This window comes from Astatotilapia calliptera, chromosome 6 (assembly GCF_900246225.1).
Source record: "Astatotilapia calliptera chromosome 6, fAstCal1.2, whole genome shotgun sequence".
NCBI classification, from domain to species: Eukaryota; Metazoa; Chordata; class Actinopteri; order Cichliformes; family Cichlidae; genus Astatotilapia; species Astatotilapia calliptera.
In genome coordinates, this window is record NC_039307.1 from 40,039,425 (window position 1) to 40,066,086 (window position 26,662).

At 44.6% G+C, this 26,662-nt stretch overlaps 1 protein-coding gene across 2 annotated transcripts; it reads left to right on the forward strand.

Moving 5' to 3' along the window:
• Positions 1-613: 613 nt before the first annotated feature.
• Positions 614-18,091, forward strand: btr01 (bloodthirsty-related gene family, member 1). Of its 2 annotated transcripts, XM_026172129.1 has the most exons (11): positions 615-730; positions 3,580-4,096; positions 7,205-7,358; positions 13,941-14,036; positions 14,382-14,471; positions 14,577-14,720; positions 15,968-16,115; positions 16,360-16,404; positions 16,513-16,539; positions 16,750-16,925; positions 17,239-18,091. In XM_026172129.1, exons 2-11 carry the CDS (start codon positions 3,591-3,593, stop codon positions 17,605-17,607), a joined length of 1,755 nt encoding a protein of 584 aa, XP_026027914.1. In that variant the 5' UTR covers positions 615-730; positions 3,580-3,590; the 3' UTR covers positions 17,608-18,091. The 2 variants fall into 2 exon arrangements, with proteins under 2 accessions (XP_026027913.1, XP_026027914.1); XM_026172128.1 differs by having other exon boundaries at positions 614-730; positions 16,513-16,925.
• The last annotated feature ends 8,571 nt before the right edge of the window (positions 18,092-26,662 follow it).

Genomic DNA, 26,662 nt, shown 5'->3' on the forward strand with positions numbered 1-26,662 from the left:
ATGCTTACAATACATATAATCTAGGAATGTGTCAGACCTGAGGCCTTAACTCATTTGGTGTCTCACTATATTTTATTCTACTTGGTAACAGATGATCAGAGTCAATAATTAGCCTCAGAGACCCTGAGGGCTTGAAGTTTATTACCTTGTATGGAAGGTGTTATAGAAAAGAGAAGTTCTATGTCTGTTTATAGCTATTAAAGATGTACGATTGACTGTGACTAATGTCTGGAACCTATTTTAATCTGTCATTGACGCCATGGGGGGGCGTGTACCCCACTGCTTTATAAGTATCCACAACATGTATGTTGGTCAGAAGACATATGTTGATGTTTTCTCCGGGCTGTTACAAACTCATCGTTTGATTGCACTTTTCTGGGGCCTCCGTGGTTTGTGACACTGCTCTACATTGATTGATTTCGCGACAGTTTCTTGAAATAAAAAGCATGTGCATTATCTAATTAGAGCTGTGTTTGCTAAAGAGCTGTGAGACAGAGTTGATCTAAAACAGCATACCTCTGCAGCTGCACCTGTCGAGCAGGTCTGTTTGGATAAATGTCGTGGGTGGGGTGGGGGGGTTAAGAGGAGGGATCAACAAAACAATGAAGGAAAAATGACACGAATGAGAAAAGTGAAATCCAGACTGACAGGAGCAAGAGAAGGAGAGGAACGAGCTACAGGGAACATCTCGTACAAACACTCAAATACAACCTCTCTGCTGAAACTGCAGGTAAGACATGTTCACTAACATGTGAACTGTGGACTCTGTTCCTGTTGTTAGTTGGTGTCTGAATAGGATCAGTTCACCCAGCAGCCTGTAGAGCGTCATCTGTCTGCGCACTATGTCAAAGGAAGCTCTGTATATGCCTATATGTAACACAAGTACTGATATTTAATGTTATCATGCAGTGTGTGAAAGTGTGTAAAAACATGCAACAACACACGCTACCTGTTTATACTGCAGCTTTACAGCTTTAATATCAAAGCTAAATGATGTAACTTCAGGAAATGGTTGTGCAGGCAGGTGTTATCGAGCTGTGTGCCTGTACGGTCTGATACTCCAAATCTGTTTCATGACGACGTGAAAGAAATCAGCAGAGAAAGGCAGCCGTGGGTGTGGGTCGCTACGCCACATGAAACTTTATATAAGCCTTTGACACCAGTGTGCTCAACAGTTATACAGTCTGTTGTTGACATGTGTGCGCCGTCACGATACTTTTACCAAAGCTGGATTTATAAACCAAAAACATTAACAGAATCACAACGAGAGTGATGGGTCATTGTCGGTCACACTGACTGTTGATCAGGTTCAAATTCAGCCTTTTGGTTTTATACCAGTGTTTCCCCCAAAGTCTCGTCAAAATGGTCAAATTTCACATGGTCTTTGTGTTCTTATTGGTCAACAGTGATTCTCTGTCATGATGGCCATTTTGGCACTTTTTCACATAGGACTGGGTAGGCGTGGCTAAATCACTATTTAAAAACCACGTTTTGTATTCAGTTCATCTTTGTCTGATAAAAAAAGTGATCATTAATCTCACACGTTTAATTGTGACCTATACTTTTTCTTAGCACTGAGGTTGTGAGAACAACACAAAACCTCACCTCCATCATAGGTTCACCAGTGTTAATATAAAGCACTGGTATAAAGTGTTACACACAGATTTTACACATTACTTTTCATAAATGTTATCATCTTCTCTGAGGAAGCTTTCGGATACACGACAGCTCTGTGATGTCTTGCATATTTCAGTAATGACCACTGTCTTCGGATTGCTTACCACATGACTGAGTAATGGCTCAACAATGCTGGTGGTGCTTCCTGTACGGTGGCTGCTCGCACGTTTTCATGAGCCAGTAAATCTGTCTGTTATTTATTTTATTTTGCTTCTTTACTTTCCTAAAGCACTCATATATTGTGTTCCATCATTTTTTCCAGTGCTGTACAAAAAGCAGCTGATGTTTGGATTAGTGAAGCTTCCACTCTGCTAATTTCACACGACAGCACATTTCTGCCTGGTATGAAGAAACGAACAGAAAGATCGCTCTCATGAGGTCACTGTGACAGAAGCAGGCTTCCTTTCACTTCTCTTATTCATGAAATAACAGTTTATTGTTGAATGCTGGAGCGAGGTGCTTATACGACATAAATACATATTATCCTGCCAGTCAGAGTCAGCTGATCTCAGTATAGCACACACTAAAGAAACACGAATGACTTGCAGTATTTTTTCCTCATTGCCTCGTTTAACTCGGTAATGATGACGTCCTGGCCGAGAATATTCCAGCCGAGCCTGAATTTCTTGATCTTGCGCAACTACTCCTTTGTATATTTTCACTGTGTGTTTTAGCTTTAGTGTGTTTAAGTTAAGGAAGTGCACACTCACACTGAGAGTCTCATGCTGCCAGCAGCTCCAAAGAGCTTCTGAATCAGTTGATGGATTAGGCGAACAATGAATGTTTTAGAGTACACTTAGGTTACATGTTACCCAGCAAAAAGGGGCATGAATCCTCTCGGTACCTGTTTGTCCTTCACTTTTGGTTCTTGATGGATATTGCTGAAGTCGAGCTTTAGACCAGTGATAATGAGATCATTTTAATGATAGTAATATATGAGCTAAGACTGGGGCTGTTAGGCTGTATCAGAGTGCAGATATCCAGGCTGGACGAGTGAAACCAGCCTATCAGTCCAGCTCGTCCAGGTTTCAGGATGAAGCGAGTGTTTGCAGCACTACTGTCACTGTTCTGTATATTATTGTGTAACAGTGACTGTTCCTCGTCTGCGGTCATGAATTTTGAGTACGTTAGCTGGGCCAGGACTTGCTGAATGGAATATGGCTCCCATCTTTCATAGCAGTGACCAACAGGTGCTTCGACAGGAAATGAAGGAAGCTGGTCAGAGGGCGTGGCTTGGGTGTGTCAGACACTTGAAGAACAGGTGGATGGATAGATAAAAACATCTAATAATTCAAAGTTTATCACTTCAGCTTGTATTGGAGAGGTGGATGTTGCCCAAGATAATACCTCCATCCACTCCATCACTCACTGGCCAATCACAGGAGCAGAATGAGATTACCCATAATGCACCACTAAATGACAGGATATCATTCCTGTCTCTGGATATCTCTGTACAACTCCTCCATTTCATTCACAGCACACAGTGCAGTAGTTCCAGCATTACTACTGCATCCTCTACAGAGAAAATAACAAAGTACGGGATCTTAACCATACATATCCATGTATATATATTTAATATTCTCTGCTATTAGTATCTCTTAGAGCTATTTTGTTTCTATTTTGTAACTTTGTAACATATTGTATTAATTAGTCGGTTACTGTTCTCACTGCCTCGAGTAACTGGGAACACATATTTTCAGGGATAATTAAAGAGTTCTGGTTCTGATTCAGCGTAGTTTGGAGTTCCCATGAACAAGCTCCAGACCAGTTCTGTATAAACTCAGTCTTTTCCTGTGGCAACGAGAATTAGATGAGATCTGAACAGTAAAGCTTTTGAAAGTCATGTCTGCTGATGCACACGGTTTAATATTTTTCTAATCTTCTGTCTGTCTCTATATGCAGCTTAAAACTAAATGGCTATGTCACTACCTGCTGCCTTCCTGTCTGAAGAACAGTTCACCTGCCCTATATGTCTGGAAGTATTTACCAAACCGGTCACAACACCATGTGGACACAGTTTCTGCCAAACCTGCATTTCCTCCTACTGGGACGGAAACAGTACAAAAATGTACCAGTGCCCTCTCTGCAAAGAGTCCTTCCTCAAGAGACCAGCTCTCCATATCAACCTGACCCTGAAGGAAATAACTGAACAATTCAAGCAGATGGCCGGCTCTCCTGTGGTTGACAGACTTGGAGGAACGGAGCCTTCCAGGTCCCCTTCCCATCATAATCAACCACTGCCACCCAGATTCCAGAGGCAGGGGGAGATGCCCGAGAACATCTTTGCAGAAATGATGTCACGTTTTCAGCGCCCGCCAGACCCCGGGCTGCCTCACGCTGCACTCCCCCAAAGCCAGAGTCGAGATGGTGCTCCCTTTGTCAGGACGGAGCATCACGACCCCCCACCACCTTACCCCAGGTACCGAAATATACTGAAATATTGCATTACAATATATTTGACTGAACCACATTAATAGTAAATGGACTGGATCTTATGTTTTCCAAGTGCTTTATACATGCCTCATTCACCCGTTCATGCAGCCACCTTTTTCTACACTTCAGTGCTTCCCATGTAGCAGTCACACATTCACACTCTGATGGATGCGTCAGCAGCTTGGAGTTACTGTCTTCACTGAGGACATTTGGCACGCAGACTGGTGCAGCCAGGGATTAAACCACTAACACTGTAGCTAGTAGATGACCTGCTCTACTGTTCAGTTTTATTCATATATCTCCAAATCACAGCAGCAGTCACCTGAGGGCCACAAAAAGTCTGTAAAGTTGGACTCAGTAAATGACTTCACATTTGTAAAGAGACGTTCACGAAGTTACCAAATAGTACCAAACAATCATCCAGATTTCTCTGGATGATTGTTTGTCATTAGTGTGTCAGCGGGATGTTTGTGAGAGTAGTGCCACAACAAAGCATAAATTATTAAATTTTTTTTTTCAGGTCTATGCCTGTAGTGGTGAGGTATGTGGGGGGACATTTTCATATCCTCTACACAGAGTCATGTGAATGTTTGGGCACCCCTGATAATCCTCATATTTTTCCTTCATAAATCATTATTTGTTTGGATCAGCAATTTCATTTCAATGTGTCATATAGGAGACACACACAATGATATTTGAGAAGTGAAATGAAGTTTATAGGATTTACAGAAAGTGTGCAATAGTTACTTCAACTAAATTAGGCAGGTGCATAAATTCGGGCACCCTTGTTGTTTTATTGACTTGAATACCTTTAGCACTAATTATTGAAACATAAAATGTGTTTGGTAAGCTCATTGACCCTTGACCTACATACACAGGTGAATCCAATCATGAGAACGGGTATTTAAGGTGGCCAATTGCAAGTTTTTCTCCTCTTTGCATCTTCTCTCGAGAGTGGCTACAAGGGAGCCTCAAAACAGCTCTCAAATGACCTGAAAACAAAGATTGTTCACATCATGGTTTAAGGGAAGGATACAAAAAGCTGTCGCAGAGATTTCAGCTGTCAGTTTCCACTGTGAGGAAAATAGTGAGGAAATGGAAAACCACAGACACAGTCCTGGTTAAGGCCGGAAGTGACAGGTCGAGGAAAATCTTAGATAAGCAGAGACGAAGGATGGTGAGAACAGTTAGAGTCGACCCACACACCAGCACCACCGGCGCCAGTGTCTGGCAGCCTCGCCTCTGTCAGTGCGCCCCAGGGTGGCTGTGGCTACACAGTAGCTTACCGTCACCAGTGTGTGAATGGGTGGATGACTGGATGTGTAAAGCGCTTTGGGGTCCTTAGGGACTAGTAAAGCGCTATACAAATACAGGCCATTTACCATTGTTCAACTATTCTGCACACTTTACACAAAGAGATGCTGTATGAGAGAGTGATGCAGAGGAAGCCTTTCTGTGCACCTGCCACAAACAGAGTCGCTTGAGGTTTGCTAAAGCACATTTGGACAAGCCAGCTTCATTCTGGAATAAGGTGCTGTGGACTGATGAAGCTAAAACTGAGTTATTTAGACATAACAAGAGGTGGTATGGAAACAGAACACAGCACTCCAAGAGGAACACTTGCTGCCCACAGTAAAATGTGGTGGCACTTCCGTCATGCTGTGGGGCTGTGTGGCCAGTGCAGGTACTGGGAAATGAAACTGCTGATCCAAACAACCAGTGATTTATGAAGGAAAATCATGAAAATGATCAAGGGTGCCCAAACTTTTGCATACCACTGTAAATGCTACAAGGCTCCCACAGAGAGGACCAGATTTACTAAGTGGACACATTAGCTTGATGCCACAACAGCAGAAACGCTTTGATGGGAGGATTCAGCAGCAGCAGTGGACAAGCAGACCCGATGAGGGAGCGAGAAATCGGAAAATGAAAAAAACAATCAAATACATGCTCAGAGATTTTACGTGAATAAACATCCATCTCACACAAATCAATTAGTTAAACTACAGACACGTCTTAAAAACATATAGGCCTAGACAACCTGCTAATACTTTTCATTCCTCGTGGGTTTGTAAACTAATAACAGTGTTATATGACGTTTGGCTGCTCTGTGCTCTGCTGTATGGAGAGATCAGCACCTCGTGGCTGTTTGGTAGTTTAAATGCTTCAGATAGTCTCCGACCCCTGCTCTCAGGGAGTCCTTACCACGCCGACTGTTGAACTTTACAACAAAACTACTTTCCAGTATTAAGCACATTTTATGTTTATGCCTGTTTGATAAACAGTCCAAAGCCACAGAGATTCCCTTTGTTACGATGAATAGCACGAGCCGTCATTTGCGTTGGAATGACCTGAGCCCCTCCACTCCTCTTCTTTGGAAAAAAAGAAAAAGGTTCAAATGTTTCATCACTTATTGAAATATACATGTTATTAAACCAACTCAGCAGTTTCAAACGATTGAAGAGAAGGCGAGTGGGCTTCTTTAGGTTTGTGAAGACATCCGGCCTGGCATCCACGAGGCTTCTTCACTTTTAAAACAACAGACTCTAGTAATGGTTGTCCTCTTGGAAGGAGTACTGAGACTTCTTAACCATTACTAATGGTATTAGTCCTCAAGTGAGACAAGGTTTTAGCACTGATGTTTACAACAGAAACATTTGTATGGTGCCACTGGAGTATTTTTGCATTACTCACAGCTCAAAAGCATCTTTTGTTTTATACTGGGTGTTGCTCAGGTCACCCACTGCCTAAAACAAGTGTTTCTTGACTGGTTGGCCATTGCAAACAGGAGGTTTGAACAGGAGGTGAGTGGTTGTGCTGTGTTCACAAAGATATCTCGTCAGTATGACATCATGAACGGACGGGAAAAAAACTGTGTGAAACAGATTGTTTAGAGGAGTGTTTGCATGTAGTATCAGTGTACATATGACAGGAAATAAGAAAAGCAGAGTAAGGAAACCTTTTGTGTTAACAGCTAAATGTAACCATACACGTGTCAAACTGTAAACAACTGAATAATATGTCCTGGAAACCAGACGACAGGTTAATCAGTCACTTACATGTTACGGCTTTATTCAAATGTTGACATGTCCAGTGACTCGGATTTGCCGCCGTGCCCCATCCACCTGAGAGGTCTGGAATTCTTCTGTCGCACTGATAACGTGTGCGTGTGCAGCACGTGTGTGGGGACGTCAGATCACCTAGGACACAACATCACCCCCGCCAAACGAGAGTGGCACTTGAAGAAGGTTTGTGCATGTGGTGGTTGGCTCACAGCTAACTGGGCCTCACTGACTGGTTTAGTAAAAGTTCTCTTTGAGAAGATTAAACCATCATGCTGCGGGGATTTGTTGCAACTTTGTTGTAGGGTTGGGAATTCTTACAGTTATTGTGATGTTGATATGTATTTCTTTAATTTTCAGAATGTTGAAGGTTTTTTTCCTCACAGGCTCCTGATATGCTGTCATGGCATGATTCTAATTTTCACAACAGAATAACTGGAACGATGGATTCCAGTTTGGGCTGGCATGTCCAAAGGTCAGAGTATCAGGTGGAGCTGTGAACATCCTCACTGCTAAACTCTGGGCTGGACCACACAGCTGTGCTATCATGCACAGTCTGTTAGAACTATGTCTCTAGGTTTGTGTCTGTGCAGAACCACAGTGGATTGAGATGAATCCAGATGTGACTGCAGGCTTTCAGCTTTGATTCAGCAGCTTTAGCAAAACTCCTGCACTCACTGTTCAGGAATTAGAAGCTTTTCTACACAGTCTCCCTTTTTCAGAGGCTCAAGGTGAACGAGAGTATTTTCAACATTTTAATTTTTAAAAGTTGAATTATGTATTAATACACACACATTTAAATATAACACTTGTATTTAATATTTTAATGAAAAACGGCTCCCTGATGTTTCGAACCCTAAACTGTAACCATCTCCAGCTGCTGCTTGTTCGTGCGTCTCTGTGCCTTCAGTTTTGTATTCAATAAGCTGCTCTATAGAGTTCAGTTAGGGTGACTGACTTTGTTATAATATCCCATTTCTTTATCTTGATAAACTCTTCGGCAGAGATGGGCAGTAACGCGTTACAAGTAACACGTTACTGTAATCTGATTACTTTTTTCAAGTAACGAGTAAAGTAAGGGATTACTATTGCAAAAACGGTAATTAGATTACGTTACTTTCCCGTAGGAACGCTGCGTTACTGCGTTACTAAAACCGTGATTTTTTTGGGAGAATGTCTCACGACAGTGACGTAAGCGAGCGTGTCGTTCGTGACAACAGCTGTGTGCAGATCAACAGTGGATCATATATCGATTGTGGGAGAGAGTATGAGCGTGCAGCGTTTAAAGCGTGGAAGTACTGACCTTACTTTGAGTTTGATTCCATAAAAAGTGACAAAAACATTAGTGTCCGCTGTGCGTGGGAAGAAAACTTCTCTTTACAGCGAAAAAACCCCTAAACTTCTGAGCAAGCACCGAGTAGCTACGACGTAATGGGAAACTCACAGAGAAACTCGCGGATTCTTCCACTGACTGCTGCGGCTCACCTGCACCAGGGTAAACCTCCGCCTACCCCACTCCTGCTTTACAGGTGTCAGCCGGGGATCAGCTGATCACGGGGTCGGGTTTAAAAGAGAGACACCACCCACCTGTTCGCCGCTCAGACATCATTCTCTTCATGTCAGGAGCTCCGAAACTCTGCCGACGTCAGTCTCCGCCTGATTCAGCAACCGTGAGTGTTTTTCCCTTCGATCCTCTTTTTCATCCCGGCTCCGCTCGCTCTCCGTCTGTAACGACAGTTCCGAAGCCACGCTTCGTGCACTGATCGTTACTAGAATAACTGCGTGTCTGTTCCAACCCACCGCTAGCCTTCGCCGCGTTTGGGTCTAGCCAGCACACCACACGGGCACACCGTCCTACTGTGTGTAGCTCGCCCCGCTGTGACAGGATGTCTGAGCCTCCTATAGACCCAGCGGAATTTGAACGGCTGAAAGCCGAAGTGCTATATCTTCGCGGTGTGGTAGATCGGATGTGCACAAAAATGGAGTCCCTCACCGAAACCGTCCTCCAACTTTCCACTTCCGTCACTTCGCTGCAACGTCAGCCAGTGCCGGTGAGCGCGGAGCCCCGGATCGGACTGCCAGACAAGTGGAACGGAGTTGATGGCCGGCCTGATGGTTTGCTCACCACTTTAGACATGCTGTTCGAGTGTCAGCCCACTAAATACACCACCGCCCGTGCAAAGGTCGCACTACTAACCTCTCTCTTGTCTGGCCAGGCTCAGGAATGGGGCGTGGCTCTCTACAACAATAAATCGGCAGCTTGCAATGACTATGCCCTGTTTGTGGAGGAATTAAAAAAGACGTTTGTTCCCCCTAGCAGCGAAGTGGAAGTGGAGTCACAGCTGCTTCATCTACGCCAGGGCAGTCGACCCGTCTGCCACTTTGCTTCTCAATTCCGCACCCTGGCCGCTAAGCTACAGTGGGGGGATGCTTCTCTGTGCTCTATTTTTCTGGAGGGACTGGCTGATTACATCCGGGAGAAGATGACCGGCCGTGAGGCTCCTAAAACCCTGGACGAGGCCGTGGACCTCGCCCTGAAGATCGACCAACGAGTGATGTCGCGGCCTCACCACACCCCTCGGGCCTTCAAACCCTTCCAGCCTCAGAGGACCACGTCTTTGCGGTCACCTCCCCCCTCTGATGGAGCCACTGCTAGCCCAAGCAGCACATCCAGCGAGGAGCGCATGCAGCTGGGTGGACTCCCCAAAGAGGAGAGAGAGAGACGCTGGTGTGAGGGTCTCTGCGCCTACTGTGGATCAGCTCGACACCGTCGTCCCCAGTGCCTGCTACGTCCGGGAAACGACGACGCCAGGTAGACTGCGGGGGAGTCCCACCTGGCCCTTCCCACTCCTCTGACCCCTCTCGTTTCCTGTTACCAGTAATATTTCTCCTGACACACCAACAGTTCTCATCTGAAGCCCTCCTGGACACCGGAGCCGCTGAGAACTTCATCGATCAAAAACTAGCCACTCGACTTCGCATTCCGTTAACTTCCGTCGATCGATTTCTCCCGGTGACCTCAGTGGATGGGTGACCACTCCAACCCTACCCGATCCAGTTCCAGACCCAGCCGGTTCGCATGTCTATTGGGGATCATCAGGAGGAGATCCGGTTTCTAGTAGTCTCGGCCCCTTCCTCTCCTCTCATCCTCGGATACCCCTGGTTCCGTCAACATGACCCCCACGTCTCCTGGTCTTCCTGCCAGATCCTGGACTGGGGTCCCCGGTGTCCACGCCGCTGCCTTCTCTTCCGGACTGAAAAGGACTCTAAGTCAGAAGAGGCGTCACCCCCGGAGCCCATTGATCTGGATAAGATCCCTCCGGCTTACCATGACCTAGCTGAGGTCTTCAGTAAGAGGCGAGTCTCTACTCTCCCTCCACATCGTTCCTACGACATGGCCATCGAGCTCCTCCCGGGAGCGGTCCCTCCTCGTGGTCGCCTGTTCTCGCTGTCACCCGCAAAGAACAAAGCCATGGAGGAGTACGTTGCTGAGGCTCTCCAACAGGGCTTCATTCGCCCTTCTACCTCCCCTGCAGCTGCGGGATTCTTCTTTGTCAAAAAGAAAGACGGCGGGCTCCGCCCCTGTATAGACTATCGGGGCTTGAATAAAGTCACCGTCAAGAACCGCCATCCTCTCCCTCTGCTATCCACCGCACTCGATTCCCTCTCCCAGGCCTGCATCTTCACCAAACTAGACCTACGCAGCGCCTACAATTTGGTGCGGATTAGGGAAGGGGACGAATGGAAGACAGCCTTCATCATCCCCAACAGGCACTGGGAGTACCTGGTGATGCCCTTCGGCCTCTGCAACAGCCCTGCTGTCTTCCAACATCTGATCAACGATGTCTTGCGGGATATGCTAGGCCGGTGGGTGTTTGCTTATCGGGATGACATCTTGATCTACTCCCGCACCGAAGTGGACCATATTCGCCACGTGCGGACCGTGCTGAGCAGGCTGCTCGAGTACCAGCTGTTCTGCAAACTGGAGAAGTGTGCTTTCCATCAGCGGTCCACCACCTTCCTGGGCTTCACCATCTCCTCCAATGGCCTGACCATGGACCCGCAAAAGGTCCAAGCTGTGACCCAGTGGCCTCAGCCCTCCAGCCTTAAGCAGCTACAGAGCTTCCTGGGCTTTGCCAATTTCTATCGGCGCTTTATCCGCAATTTCAGCACCATTGTCGCCCCACTGACATCCCTCACCAAACCAGCTAACCTGCCCAAGCCCTTCTGCCTCTCCCCAGGTGCGAAACAGGCATTCAGAGACCTTATCCGCCAGTTCACTACGGCTCCCGTCCTGCTCCACCCTGATCCTGCCAGAGATTTTGTGGTGGAGGTGGATGCCTCCAATGTTGGCGCGGGCGCCGTCCTTTCTCAACACGGCCCGGATGGAAAACTTCACCCGTGCTGCTATTTCTCGAGGAAATTCTCTGACACGCAGCGACGGTACGGTGTCGGAGACCGAGAACTCCTGGCCATCATGTGGGCCTTAGAAGAGTGGCGGCAGTGGCTCCTGGGAGCGAAAGAACCGTTTCTGATCTGGACTGATCATCAGAATCTGATCCATATTTGTTCTGCCAAGCAGCTTAACCTACCGCCCTGGTTCCAAGAACACCAAGGCAGACGCTCTCTCCAGGCAGTTCGCCCAGGGCGGCCTCACGTCGGACCCTGCACCTATCCTACCAGCTCATTGTTTCGCTGCCCCCCTTCGGTGGCCCTTGGAGGACTCTATCCGGGATGCCCTGACCGCCGAACCACCTCCGCCTGACACCCCGGCTGGGACGCTCTCCGTACCATCCCGGTGCCGTCAGGAGGCCTTGCTCTGGGCTCACTCCTCCCCGCTCTCTGGTCACCCGGGGCCCGACAGGACCCTCCAACTCCTCCGTCGTGCCTTCTGGTGGCCCTCCATGACCCGGGATGTCCGTGACTTCGTTTCCGCCTGCGACACCTGTGCTCGGGCCAAGTCCTCCACTCAGCCGCCCGCTGGCGACCTTCGCCCTCTCCCTGTGCTGAGACGTCCCTGGTCCCATGTCGGCCTTGACTTTGTTACCGGCCTCCCATCCGTGGACGGTCTTGACACCATCCTCACCTTTGTGGACCGGTTTTCTAAGGCGGTGCACCTGGTCGCTCTGGCCAGCCTCCCTTCCGCCAAATGGACGGCCGAGCTCCTCCTGGACCATGTCGTCCGGCTTCACGGATTCCCCAAGGACATAGTCTCCGATCGGGGGCCCCAGTTCACCGCCAGGTTCTGGAAAGCCTTTTGCCGCCTGATTGGAGCTTCTCCCAGCCCGTCTCCGGCTTCCGCCCGCCATGAAGGTCCATCCGGTTTTCCACGTCTCGCAGCTTAAACGGCGCGTCACTTCCTCGCTGGCGCCCACCTCCCGGGCCCCGCCCCCGCCCAGGTTCGTCGATGGGGGTCCTGTCTACACTGTCCGGCAGATTTTGGACTCCCGTCCCCGGGGTCGGGGGGTCCAGTATTTGGTGGACTGGGCTGGCTACGGTCCTGATGAGCGCTCCTGGGTGCCGTCCCGCTTCATCTTGGACCCTTCCCTGATCTCGGATTTCCGTCGTCGCCGTCCTGGCCCGTCGGGTGCCGGTCCTCGGGGGGGGGGTCCTGTCAGCCGGTGATCAGCTGATCACGGGGTCGGGTTTAAAAGAGAGACACCACCCACCTGTTCGCCGCTCAGACATCATTCTCTTCATGTCAGAAGCTCCAAAACTCTGCTGACGTCAGTCTCCGCCTGATTCAGCAACCGTGAGTGTTTTTCCCTTCAATCCTCTTTTTCATCCCGGCTCCGCTTGCTCTCTGTCTGTAACGACAGTTCCGAAGCCACGCTTCGTGCACTGATCGTTACTAGAATAACTGCGTGTCTGTTCCAACCCACCGCTAGCCTAGCCGCGTTTGGGTCTAGCCAGCACGCCACACGGGCACACCGTCCTACTGTGTGTAGCTCGCCCCGCTGTGACAACAGGTGAAATTAGAGCAACAGGACCGCTGAGTCTTTGACTTTATTTATTTTCTGCTGTGTTTTACTTGCATCTATTTGAAAGACTGAGTGTAAACACACACAAAAAAAAAAATTTATGTGCTGGAATGTGCAGAAAATAGGTTTAAATGTTAAACAAATTTCTTCAAGTCAGAGAATGGTGCATATAATTACATTTTTGCTTGATGCATAAAGTTAAAAGATTAAAACTGATAAAACAAGTTTTAAAAAGAGACTTTTCCATTTGATTAAATTTTGTATGATGGATTATGCAGAAAAAGTAGAATTGGGCTGAAAGATCGATCACTTTATCACCTCTTCAGGTTGTAAATCATGTTTTTAAAAAGTAACTAAGTAACTAAGTAATTAATTACTTTTGAAAAAAGGAATCAGTAAAGTAACAGGATTAATTTTTTGGGGAAGTAATTGGTAATTAGTTACTGATTACTTTTTTTCAAGTAACTTGACCAACACTGCTCTTGGGTTGCTTTTGCTTTGGCCCATTATCCAATCATGTTTGCTCTCACTCATCAGAATTCATACTACTTCTATCAGCAGTAACACCTGGCTCCACCGTTTTTGTGAAACACCTGAATTAAAGCTGAAGATCTGCACTTCAATCATATTTTCAGTGTTTGTCAGTTGACACAGTTGATTTTAAATCAAAGTCAACTGTCATTGACAAACAAACTGTGCATCTAATTGTATATAAACATGCAACTGCAGCAGAGCATGTTTAATGCGTTGGTTGTTAGACACACTGTGTGTTTTCTGTCTCATTCAGGCTAAGTTAGGTGTTACTGAGGCGGAGCTAAAGGAGCTCATCAGTGAGAGAGAGAGAAAAGTGGAGGAGGTACACAGCTCCCTGCGAGAGATAAAGGTGAGTTATGTGGTGTCAACACGACTGCAGGAAGAAGCTTCGCTTATGGATCGTATGTATTTATTCTCTCACACGTGCACTTTGTTTGTTTGTTTGTTTTGTTAAGATAGCATGCTACATTGTTCCAGGAGCCAATCAGAGAGCAGAGATCTTTAGCTGACACTTGTCCTTAAAAACTGTTCATGTGGCCGAGCTGTTCATGTCTAATGAAATATCTCAGAAAAGAAAATGACAGAATAGATACCAAAAGTGAGCACACTTTAGTTTGTCACATTTTGCATTTATGGTTGTCTCTGAATTCTTCTTTTCTACTTTTCCGCTGGTTGCTGTTCGTGCTTTAATCAGGATAGTGCAGAGAGAGAGACGGATGAAGCCGTCTGTGCTTTTTCCAAGCTGATCTCCAGCGTGGAGCACTGCCAAGCTGAAGTCTTGGAGGTGACCAACTACAGAGACAATCATACTGCACACACTATTTTTGTCTCAAAGTAGACGACACATTTGTCGGCATATTCATGAACACACCCTTTCTGTGGCACCCAGGTGATAGAGGTGACTCTTCGAGCGGCAGAGCGCAGAGCTCAGAGCGTGCTGAGAGAGCTGGAAGAAGAAATAGCTGAGCTTAAACGGAGGAGCTCAGCACTGAGTCAGCTGGCTCTGTCTGAGGACTACATATTCTTTCTCAAGGTATGAATAAATAATGAAATGAGGCACCAGATAAAATAATACAGACGTAATACATTTGCAGTGCTCCACTAGTTACTCCCAGTAACAGATCCAGAAAGTAGCTATAAGTCCAGTTAAGGAATATACTGAGAATTGAGATGCAGAGATGTGAAACCCTGGATCAGGATTACTCATCTTGCTAGAGGCACTAGCTGCTGGGAGACATGAAAATGTCTTCTCCACTCACTTTTTTTTACTCCTGATGCTTTTATGTTATTGTTTGCATAAAACTACCAAATGATTGTCAGAGAATTGTGAGAGCCACGGTTATAGTACTAAAAGCTGGGGCGCCCCAGTCACGCTCACAGAACAGTTCGGTACAAGCAGCGTTTGTTAGGGTGCAGACACGTGACCAGGGAGGAGAGGGTTGTAGAGGTGCTCGTGGTGGCAACAGGAACAAGTGAATGAAGCTGATGAGTGTCGCCCATTCAGTTGCTAGAGGTTGCTGTTAGTCAGTGGGAAATTTCTTCCTCAAGCCTTGGACCAGTCATTAGAAAAGAAGCCTTCCCCAACCAGCTGGCAAAAAGTTTGTGATTCATTTGGTCAGCAGCATATTGTAGCACTGTGGTTTACTGGAATCGACAGATTCTCTGAGCTGAAGCGAAACAAGAAAAAGAGAAGATTGGGCTTAAACGAAATGCTGTGTCTTTTGAAACACATCGGCTGTGGCTGAGGCACGACTTCTACTTTGTAGGCATTTCTGGTTTGTGCCACACCTTATACTCCTGCTCAGCCAGTAGGTAGTCAGTAGCAATCTGCTAGCAACCAAAGCATTTACTGGGAGGTTTTTGGTGCAAACTCCAGGAACCACTGCCAACTACCTTTCCAGCAGAAACTACTGATGTTTCCAGATGTAATCTGCAGTGAGGGCAGGGAGTGCATGGACGAGAGTCTGAAAACAAGCAGATATGTTCTGGAGAGAAGAGAGAATGAAGGTTAGTAGAACCTGGACAGAGTTCAATGAGAGGGAGACAGGTGAACATGTAAGGAGTACATGGATGAGTTTGAAGGACAGTGCATGAGAGAGGTGCAGAAGAGAGTGCAGCCAGACCTTTTCCTAAACCGCCGATGAAAATGAAATCGGTGATTATTGGAATTTGTTATTTGGCCCTAAGTAACTGGAATTTGGCTACTTTGAGCATATAGTATGATTAACATGATATGTAACATAGACTGTATGTCTTTATGACATTCCTATCTCCCTGCAGACGTTCCCTTCCCTGTCTGCACCTTGGCAGGCTAAGAACTGGTCCGGAGTCTCTGTGTCATCTCAGCTGACGTCAGGTGTGATTCTCAGGTCTGTCAATCAGATGATGGAGCAGTTTCACAAAGAGCTGCGAATACTGCCAGAAATCTGTAAGTCTTCATTCCCACCTCAAGTTAAACTGGGCAGTAAAGTCACGTTGAAAATTCAAAAGAGCAAATAGTGTCTCTAAACCTTTGCAACTCAATGGAACGTCTGTACAATAGCAACGTAGCCAAAAACAGACCATCCTAGCATTATGTAATTCTAAGTTCAAACTCTGCATGATCGTGTTTTCATTAACAAACATCAAATATTAACTCAACATTACAAAAATGTGTCTCTCCATACTGGTAGGTCAGCAATCGTCATCAAACCAGTCTTTATCTAGACCCAACCCGAGTAAGTGTTTTAATGACAGCACACAATTCTTTACATGTTAATATTCTTCTTCAAATAAATGACTTGAAGAAAATGTCGAGAAGTCAATTTATCACATTTTCTTTGCAGAGGTTAAGAGGGTTCAAGAATATGCAGGTATGGACTTAAATCCTTTTAGCGTTTACTTTTGTTTGAGCCCCGAGCTAAACTGGCGGGTTTTTAGAAACTCCATTTCAAAGACGTTTTGGCATTTACAGTTTTCTGTCCAACTTGTGTACCGGACATCATTCATCTTTAACCCGAACTCAAGTCAGCAGTGTTACAGGGTGGAGGAACTAACCATTGCTCTATCACTGTATCTGTCAGTTGACATCACTTTGGATCCCACCACAGCCCACCCACGTCTCACCGTCTCAGCAGATGGGAAGAGGGTTTACTGCGGAGATCGCCATCAGGTGGTACCAGACAACCCGAAACGCTTTGACCGGGTAGTGTGTCTGCTGGCCAACCAGGGCTTCAACTCAGGGCGCCATTACTGGGAGGTAAGCAATATGGAAACAAGCTCTTTTAGTTTAAACTCTCAGTCTCTGTGTACAAACAAAGCAGTCCATCTGATGGGTACGTGGAGACATGAGCGAGGGGAGCTTTATGACATCTTGAGTTTAGTGAGAAGATTTTATGTGTTTCTTTTTGCTAAATTACTGATTAATTAGTGTTTTTTATTTCTTTTTTTAACATATGGGGGATCTCCCATCATAACTGGAAAAACTATGGCATCCACATTAAAGATCAAAGCGCACTGCAAATTCGGTGTCGAATGTCTAAATTAATCATTACCATAATGTCCTCTTACAGGTGGAGGTAGGGGGGAAGACTGATTGGGACCTCGGTGTGGCCAATCGGTCCATCAACCGTAAGGGTAAAATCACCGTGAGCCCCGCCCATGGATACTGGTTTCTCAGCCTTCGGGATCAGTCCGAGTTCGCCTTCAGAACAGAACCATCGACCAACTTGACGGTTCACATCAGACCATCTCGGGTGGGAATCTATGTTGACTATGACAAGGGACTGTTGTCCTTCTACAACGTAGATGCCAAAGTGCTAATGTTTACATTCACAGATAGTTTTTCTGATACCATCCATCCATTCTTCAGCCCCTGTACAAATAAATCGGGACGGAATGAGGCTCCACTAATCATCTGTCCTGTTGCAATGACAGAATGATCAACTATATCAAGTGCTTTAAAGTACTGCTTCAAGACTTGGATACAGAAACATCTGCAACTAATAACTGATCATTTTATTCTTTGCAGCACAATAAAGAAGAATATGGCCTTTGGTTAGCATATGCTAAAGCTGCCATTGTGATTAATATTGGCAGAAAATGTGAAATTCTTTCAGGAAAATACGGACTCTGCATCCGTCAAACTAAAGATGAGCGATGAGCCTCAGCTCAACGGCCTGCATTACCGATGGCATGGAGTCGCATGTGGATTTGGCAGTTTACACTTCTGGAAAGGCACACTTACTACATCATGAAACAAAAATGACACCAAAGAAGAGCCAGGACTGTTCAGAAAGTGCTCTCCTTGGCCGTCAGACGTTTGAGACTGCTGCAGAGAATCCTGAAAGCTGCGTCCTCAAAAAGAAACACTTCATTGTGTTGCTGTCATCACATTAAAAATGAGAAAATATTTTCCTTAAAACATTTACAGTGGCCATATTTTGATCATGAATCAGTGTGTGTTGGTATGTCTGGACTACATTTTTTATGTGTGCTCTGTGCCTTTAAGAGTCTCTGCAGTCTCTCCTTTTTCTGATTGGCTGCCGCTGTCTCCGGCAGACCTGTCCTCAGCTGCCCAAGTCATAGGCTGTATCCCAATTCAGGGTCTGCAGCCTTAAAGTACGCAGCCTTAACGATCCACAAGGGCCGCGTACTCAAAGACCGCTAAGGCCAGAAGTGCGAGGCTTGTGAAATCGGACAGTCTAGCCTCCGTCCCGCTGCCCAGGTTGCCTAGCAACCATGATACTAACAGCTGGAAACGTGTCATACAGCTTTGTTTGACAGAAATGAAGGAGAAAATCTTTTGTTCATTTGTTTGTTTCTACATGAGCTTTGATCATTCTCTGTAAGATTAAGCTCAGCTATTGAACGGCGTATATTTTAAAGTAAAGGCTTTAAAACCAAGTTAGTGCAAACGTCACTAACGTCACATGACTTTGCCGACATGTGGCCAACAGGAATGTTTTAATGTTCTTTGTTATTAAACATTCGCACATAAATAAGTGACATAATATTCAGTACTTACTTTTAAAAGTTTACTCTTCGGGCGCCCCTCATCCGCTGTTTTTTTCTGCAAATTTATCCACACCCACCGCCGCGCTATGCATTCTGGGATATGTTGGGCCACGAAGTCTACACTGCCACAGCCTTAAAATTCAGGGACATGAAGGACGCATTTGAGGACCGCATTTCGAGCAGCCTTTGAATTGGGACAGCTTTCGTTGCGTCGCTGTGACGTAATCGGCCTTAAAATGTGGCCTTTAAGGCTGCAGACCCTGAATTGGGATACAGCCCTAGTATTTAATCCCTCTGTGTGTCCTGACAACAGCTAGGACAGTGTATAGTACTGTAAATAGCTTTGTCCACTTATAAACAGCACTGAAGCCCATTTCCTCTTGTATGTTTTCTCTTGTTTATTAAATTTGGGAGTTTGGGGTAGCGCTTGTCCTCGTCTAGTTTAAGTAGCACTTCTTTGGAAAAGCTTGTTTCTTTTGTTACTTTAGCTGATTTTGGTTCACTCTGGAGTTTCTGCTTTCAGTTTTGGTATGACTGATGTAGCAATAAACCTCACCTTCATCTGTGACTTGGCTGTTTCTGACTTTGGGGACCAAGGCACCTTTTTTTAACCCTTGTTGCGCTCCTGTACCCCCAGAGCGGGGCGTGACAGTATGTTCTCTGTGTTAATGTCCTATTCTGTGTTCTACTGATGAATCATCTAGAGGTAGAATCAGTGGAGTTTTTGAATGAGGGTTTTACACATATGTGATTCGGAGCACGGCAGCACTGATGCCACCTCTGTCACTGTTCGTGATTATTATTTTGTCTTTATAAATTCTTAGATTAATTAAATAAGTATACTTGATGTGATTTGATCATTATTATGTGATTATGAATATAATTTGATTCTGCTTTTGCTTTTCTTCTTTAAAATACTTAAAAAAAACTCCAGCAACTAAAAGACTAAATTGTGAACATTCCCTTTTTAACCCTTTGTGAAGGTAAGAATTTGAGCATTAACCAGTTTTAGTGTGAATAGCTCTTACTGGTTACAGGCCCATACTGTCCAGAACCCAAAAATGAACCCGGTTAATTACAATTACAATTACAAAGCTGCCATAATGAATGTGGCTGACGGAGGCTCGGCTTTCTTTTATCAGACAAAAGCACTCGGACAGTGGGGCAGTGAGAGCCGAGCGAGTCCCCTCACCCACATCTGCTCCATCTGAACTCTGCACTGGCTGCTGGGTAATACTCGTAGGATCAGGCATTAGGACTCTGGGAACAGAGATCCAGTCCAGACTTCCTGTACAGGGGCGCTGGTCAGAGGTCGATGTACTGTGGGAATGCACCCTCTCTGTGGGTCTCTCTGTCGTAGTTATCTTAGTGACTTCAAACATGTCTTTGTCATTTCCTTGTTCCTTTCTGTGACATGTGACAAGCATGGTTTGAATGTTTGGAATTATTTCCATGGATGACTTTTAGACGGTCACAGAGCAAAATGTTGATGCTATCTGAGACAGAGAGAGGTTGTTTCAGGTTAAAGACTTTAAGGTGCTTAAATTTGGTGCTACACACGTACACACACACACACACACACACACACACACACACACACGCACACACACACAGATACTGAGAAGAAGGATGCGAGTTTTTGAATCTCAGCACAGATGTACAGTAGGTCTGTGATGTATTACCACTGGATGTGAGTTGTGATGTGATTAGAGCAGAGTGTAGAGGGCGATAGCAGCCTGCAGGGAGCTGCTGGTGAAATTCTTCCTGATTTTTAGATTTTACAGGTGAACGTGTGGATGTGATGCTTATGGCAGTCATGTGTATGTATGGCAGAGAAATGACTAAATATTCCCTCTAATATTATAAACTTTGTTTAGAAACACTCATCACTGAAACAGTTGATAGAATAATTACAATGATTAAATCGTTTATTGATGAATGGAAATAAAAAAGCCTTTAGCTTAGTTTCATAGATTTCAAAATGAATTCATTGCTCCTTCTTGTATTCAGCAGATTCTTCTTCCCATATTTTCAAAGTTTCTCCAGGATGATTTAGGTGGACCATGTTCTGTTCTGACAGGAGCAATATGATCAATAACTCAAGAAGGTGCATTAGAGAAATCATTTTATAATAACAGTACAGGTAACGTGTAGCTTTAAAATGTACTAATTATTAATCCTTTATTTATCCAGGTAAAAATCTCATTGAGATTAAAAATCTCATTTCCAAGAGAGACCTGGCATCATAGCAACAAAAGTCACATACCACATAGGTATATAACATTTAAAACAAATACAATATCCCATACAAACATGTGTAAAATATACAATAACAGATCAAATTAAGAGTACATTAAAAACAATCACACTGAGTAAAAGAGCTGTTCTCTCGTTCCTTTAAGACAGACTTAAACTCTCCCAAGGTAACCAATTCTGATAATTTCAGTTCCTTCTGCAGATTATTCCAGGAAGCAGGGGCAGCGTATTTAAAGGCCTTTTTCCCCAATTCTGTTCTGATTTTTGGGACAATCAATTGTATGATTTTGTTCGAACGAAGGTTGTATTGGTTGTGGTTTTCACACATATAAACACATAAATAAGATGGAACCAGCCCAAGGAGAGATTTATAGATAAAGATCAACCAATGGGAGAGTCTGCGAATATGCAAAGATGGACATTTAGCAGCAGCAGACAAAGAACAATGATGTACATGATTAACTAATGAGTGTTTAGATGGATGAACAATAAGCTTCTGAGAAAATGCTGTAATGATAAGAAATGGCAACATTTGTGATGTGATACTGATACATCTGGAAGATCAAGGCTGTGGTTTTGTAAAAGGCCACTCCTGATTGGTTATTTGAGTTTATAGGCAGAGGATGTCAGCCGGTGATCAGCTGATCACGGGGCCGGGTTTAAAAGAGATGCCACCCACCTGTTCGCCGCTCAGACATTGTTCTCTTCATGTCAGGAGCTCCGAAACTTTGCCGACGTCAGTCTCCACCTGATTCAGCAACCGTGAGTGTTTTTCCCTTCGATCCTTTTTCTCATCCCGGCTCCGCTCGCTCTCCGTCTGTAACGGCAGTTCGGAAGCCACGCTTCGTACACTGATCGTTACTAGAATAACTGCGTGTCTGTTCCAACCCACCGCGAGCCTTCGCCGTGTTTGGGTCTAGCCAGCACGCCACACGGGCACGCCGAACTACTGTGTGTAATTCGCCCGATCGTGACAGGATGTCTGAGCCGCATATAGACCCAGCGGAATTCGAACGGCTGAAAGCCGAAGTTCTATATCTTCGCGGTGTGGTAGATCGGATGAGCACAAAAATGGAGTCTCTCACCGAAACTGTCCTCCAACTTTCCACTTCCGTTACCTCGCTGCAATGTCAGCCAGCGCCGGTGAGCGCGGAGCCCCAGATCGGACTACCAGGTAAGTGGAACGGAGTTGATGGCCGGCCTGATGGTTTGCTCGCCACTTTAGACATGCTGTTTAAATGTCAGCCCACTAAATACGCCACCGCCCATGCAAAAGTTGCAATGTTAACATCTCTCTATTGTCTGGCCAGGCTCAGGAATGGGGCGTGGCTCTCTACAACAATAAATCTGCAGCTTACAATGACTATGCCCTGTTTGTGGAGGAATTAAAAAAGACGTTTGTTCCCCCTAGCAGTGAAGTGGAAGTGGAGTCACAGCTGCTTCATTTACGCCAGGGCAGTCGACCTGTCTATCACTTTGCCTCCCAATTCCGCACCCTGGCCGCTAAGCTAAAGTGGGGAGATGCTTCTCTGTGCTCTATTTTTCTGGAGGGACTGGCTGATTACATCCGAGATGAGATGACCGGCCGTGAGGCCCCAAAAACTCTGGATGAGGCCGTGGACCTCGCCCTGAAGATCGACCAACGAGTGATGTCGCGGCCTCACCACACCCCTCGGGCCTTCAAACCCTTCCAGCCTCAGAGGGCCACGTCTTCGCAGCCTCCTCCCCCCTCTGACGGAGCCACTGCTAGCCCAAGCAGCACATCCAGCGAGGAGCCCATGCAGCTGGGTAGACTCTCCAAAGAGGAGAGAGAGAGACGCTGGCGTGAGGGTCTCTGCGCCTACTGTGGATCAGCTCGACACCGTTGTCCCCAGTGCCCGCTACGTCCGGGAAACGACGACGCCAGGTAGACTGCGGGGGAGTCCCACCTGGCCCTTCCCACTCCTCTGACCCCTCTCGTTTTCTGTTACCAGTAATATTTCACCTGAAACACCAACAGTTCTCATCTGAAGCCCTCCTGGACACCGGAGCCGCTGAGAACTTCATAGACCAAAAACTAGCCTCTCGACTTCGCATTCCGTTAACTTCCGTTGATCGATTCCTCCCGGTGACCTCAGTAGATGAGCGACCCCTCCAACCCTACCCGATCCAGTTCCAGACCCAGCCGGTTCGCATGTCTATTGGGGATCATCAGGAGGAGGTCCGGTTTCTAGTAGTCTCAGCCACGTCCTCTCCTCTCATCCTTGGATACCCCTGGTTCCGTCAACGTGACCCCCACATCTCCTGGTCTTCCTGCCAGATCCTGGACTGGGGTCCCCAGTGTCCTCGCCGCTGCCTTCTCTCTCAGACCAAAGTCAGAAGAGGCTTCACCCCCGGAGCCCATTGATCTGGATATGATCCCTCCGTCTTACCACGACCTATCTGAGGTCTTCAGTAAGAGGCGAGCCTCTACTCTACCTCCTCATCACTCCTACGACATGGCCATCGAGCTCCTCCCGGGAGCGGTCCCTCCTCGTGGTCGCCTGTTCTCTCTGTCACCCGCAGAGAACAAAGCCATGGAGGAGTACGTTGCTGAGGCTCTCCAACAGGGCTTTATTCGCCCTTCTACCTCCCCTGCAGCTGCGGGATTCTTCTTTGTCAAGAAGAAAGATGGCGGGCTCCGCCCCTGTATAGATTATCGGGGCTTGAATAAAGTCACCGTCAAGAACCGCCATCCTCTTCCTCTGCTATCCACCGCACTCGATTCCCTCTCCCAGGCCTGCATCTTCACAAAAACTAGACCTACGCAGCGCCTACAATTTGGTGCGAATTAGGGAAGGGGACGAATGGAAGACGGCCTTCATTGATTGATTGATTGATTGGTAATTTATTTCAACATGTGAACAATATACAAGTACATTTAGAAAAGAAATAAGAGAGAAAAAAAATACTATACAAATTACATACAAAAAAAAACATTCTGATTAATTTACATGTTGAAAGGGAGTGGGAAGAAGTATACACTTATTTAATCCCACCCCTTTGCCATAAATTATCAGTGAATATTTAGTCAGCTTCCTTACTGATATAATTTGTAATAAAAATAGTGAACAGATTTCTGATATACTATATACTATAATATCACATCATGAATTTTTTGTTTGTTTGTTTGTTTTTAAATAGAGACATTCACTTAATTTAAATATTTTCCTTTTCTTTATAGATCGAGAAGATCATATTTTTATAACTCTTTTTGAACAGTTTTATGTTTGGACGTTGCTTTAATTCCATATTCAGTTTGTTCCATAGTTTCACTCCATGAACCGAAACACAAAAGCCTTTTCTTGTAGTACGTACCTTCATTGTTTTGAAGTTACAAAAACCCCTTAAATTATAACTTCCTTCTTTCAAAAAAAACCAACTCTGAATATTACCTGGCAGTTCTTTATTTTTTGCTTTGAATAGAATTTGTGCTGTTTGGAATTTCACTATATCGTCAATTTTCAATATTTCAGACTGCAAAAATAGTGAGTTTGTATGTTCCCTATAACCTGCATTGTGGATGATTCGAATTGCTTTTTTTTGAAGAGTAAAAAGTGAATGTAATGTGGTTTTATAGTTATTGCCCCAGACCTCTGCACAATAGCTTAAGTATGGTGAAACCAGTGAACAGTAGAGAATATGAAGTGATGTTCTGTCGAATACCTGTTTTGCCTTGTTTAGTACTGCAATGCTTCGTGATACTTTGGAATGAATATATCTTACGTGAGCTCTCCAGTTAAGTTTTTCATCTATTATTACCCCCAGAAATTTATTTTCACTGACTCTTTCAATATCAACACCATTTATTTGAATCTCAGCATTTGTATTTAAACGACTATTTCCAAATAACATCAGTTTAGATTTATTCAAATTTAATGATAATTTGTTTTTATCAAGCCAGAACTTCACTTTACTTATTTCATTAGTCATATCCTCCAATAAATTCTGCAGATCATCACCAGAGCAAAAAATGTTTGTATCGTCAGCAAAGAGAACCATTTTTAATACTTTGGACACTTTACAGATGTCGTTAATGTACAAGTTGAAGAACTTAAATAACTCCGGACCCAATCTAAAACTACCCCTCTGACACCATAACGTTCCAGTTTTCTTATTAATATATCATGATCTATGGTGTCAAATGCCTTTGTCAAGTCTATGAATAACCCAGCCACATATTGCTTTTTGTCTATGGAATTTGTGATGTATTCTATTGAATCTAATAGTGCCGATGATGTTGATCTGCTTGATCTGAATCCGTACTGACTCTCAGTGAGTAGTTTATGTTTATCTATAAATTTTTCCAGTCTGTTTTTAAACAGTTTTTCAAGAACTTTTGAGAATTGAGGTAGTAAAGAGACAGGCCTGTAGTTTGTGAAATGGTGTTTGTTCCCAGATTTGTATAGAGGTATAACTTTTGCTATTTTCATTCTGTCTGGAAATCGACCAGTTTGAAATGATAAATTACAGATGTATGTAAATGGTTTTATAATAGCCTCAATGACTCTTTTAACCACTATCATATCAATATCATTACAATCCAAAGATTTGTGATTTTTACATTTTTTGACAATTTCAAGAACTTCATTTTCATCAACGGCTGTGAGAAACATAGAATATGGATTTCTGTCTATCAGTGTATCCGGTTTTTCCTGTGCTTTCCCAGGATGAGTGATTGTTCTTGCTAAATTTGGTCCAGCAGTTACAAAGAATTCATTGAGACTATTTGCCACAACATCCATATTGTATTCTTCATGGTCATTACAAATGAAATACTTGGGATAGTTCTTTTGTCCAGTCCCACATTTTATAACACTGTTCAGGATTTCCCATAGTCTTTTAATATTATTTCTATTTATATCTAATTGCTTCTTATAGTATTCCTTTTTACTAAATCTAAGTATATTAGTTAACCTATTTTTATATCTTTTGTATCTGATTTCAGCATCTTTAGTTCTCGTTCTTAAGAACTCTCTGTATAGAGCATTTTGCAAACCTTTTGTTATCCATGGACAGTCCATATATTTATGTTTCTACTATATTGCTTTATTGGACAGTTGGTATTGTACAGTAATGTAAATATTCTAAGGAATTTATTATAAGCACTATTAACGTCCTGTTCCTGATATACTTCACCCCAGTTCTCTTTCAATAAATCTTTTTTAAATGCATTCATTCTTTCTTCTGTTCTTACTCGTCTTACTCTTTTTTACTGTCCATTTTATTGATCTTGTAATTCCTATCATAGATTGTAAAAATTGGAAGATGGTCACTTGTGTCGTTAATCAGGAGTCCACTTACAGTCTTATTTTCAATGTCATTTGTAAAAAGGTTGTCTATGAGAGTTGCACAATGTGATGTAATCCTGGTAGGTCTAGTAATTTTAGGGAATAGATTCATACAGTGCATTGTGTTTATAAATTCCTCAGTGGTTATATGTTTATTTGGGTTTAGCAAATCAATATTGAAGTCTCCACAAATGAAAACTTTTTTGTGAGCTATTTCAATAAATGTTTCTTCTATCCAGTCTTTAAATGTCTCAATACTACTACCTGGAGCTCTGTATATACAGCTAATGATTACATTTTTACTTTTTTCTTTACAAATTTCAACTGTAATACATTCTAGTACATTATCAATCACCATCGTCATCTTTTCCACCACATTAAATTTCAAGGATTTGTCCACATACAAGGCCACTCC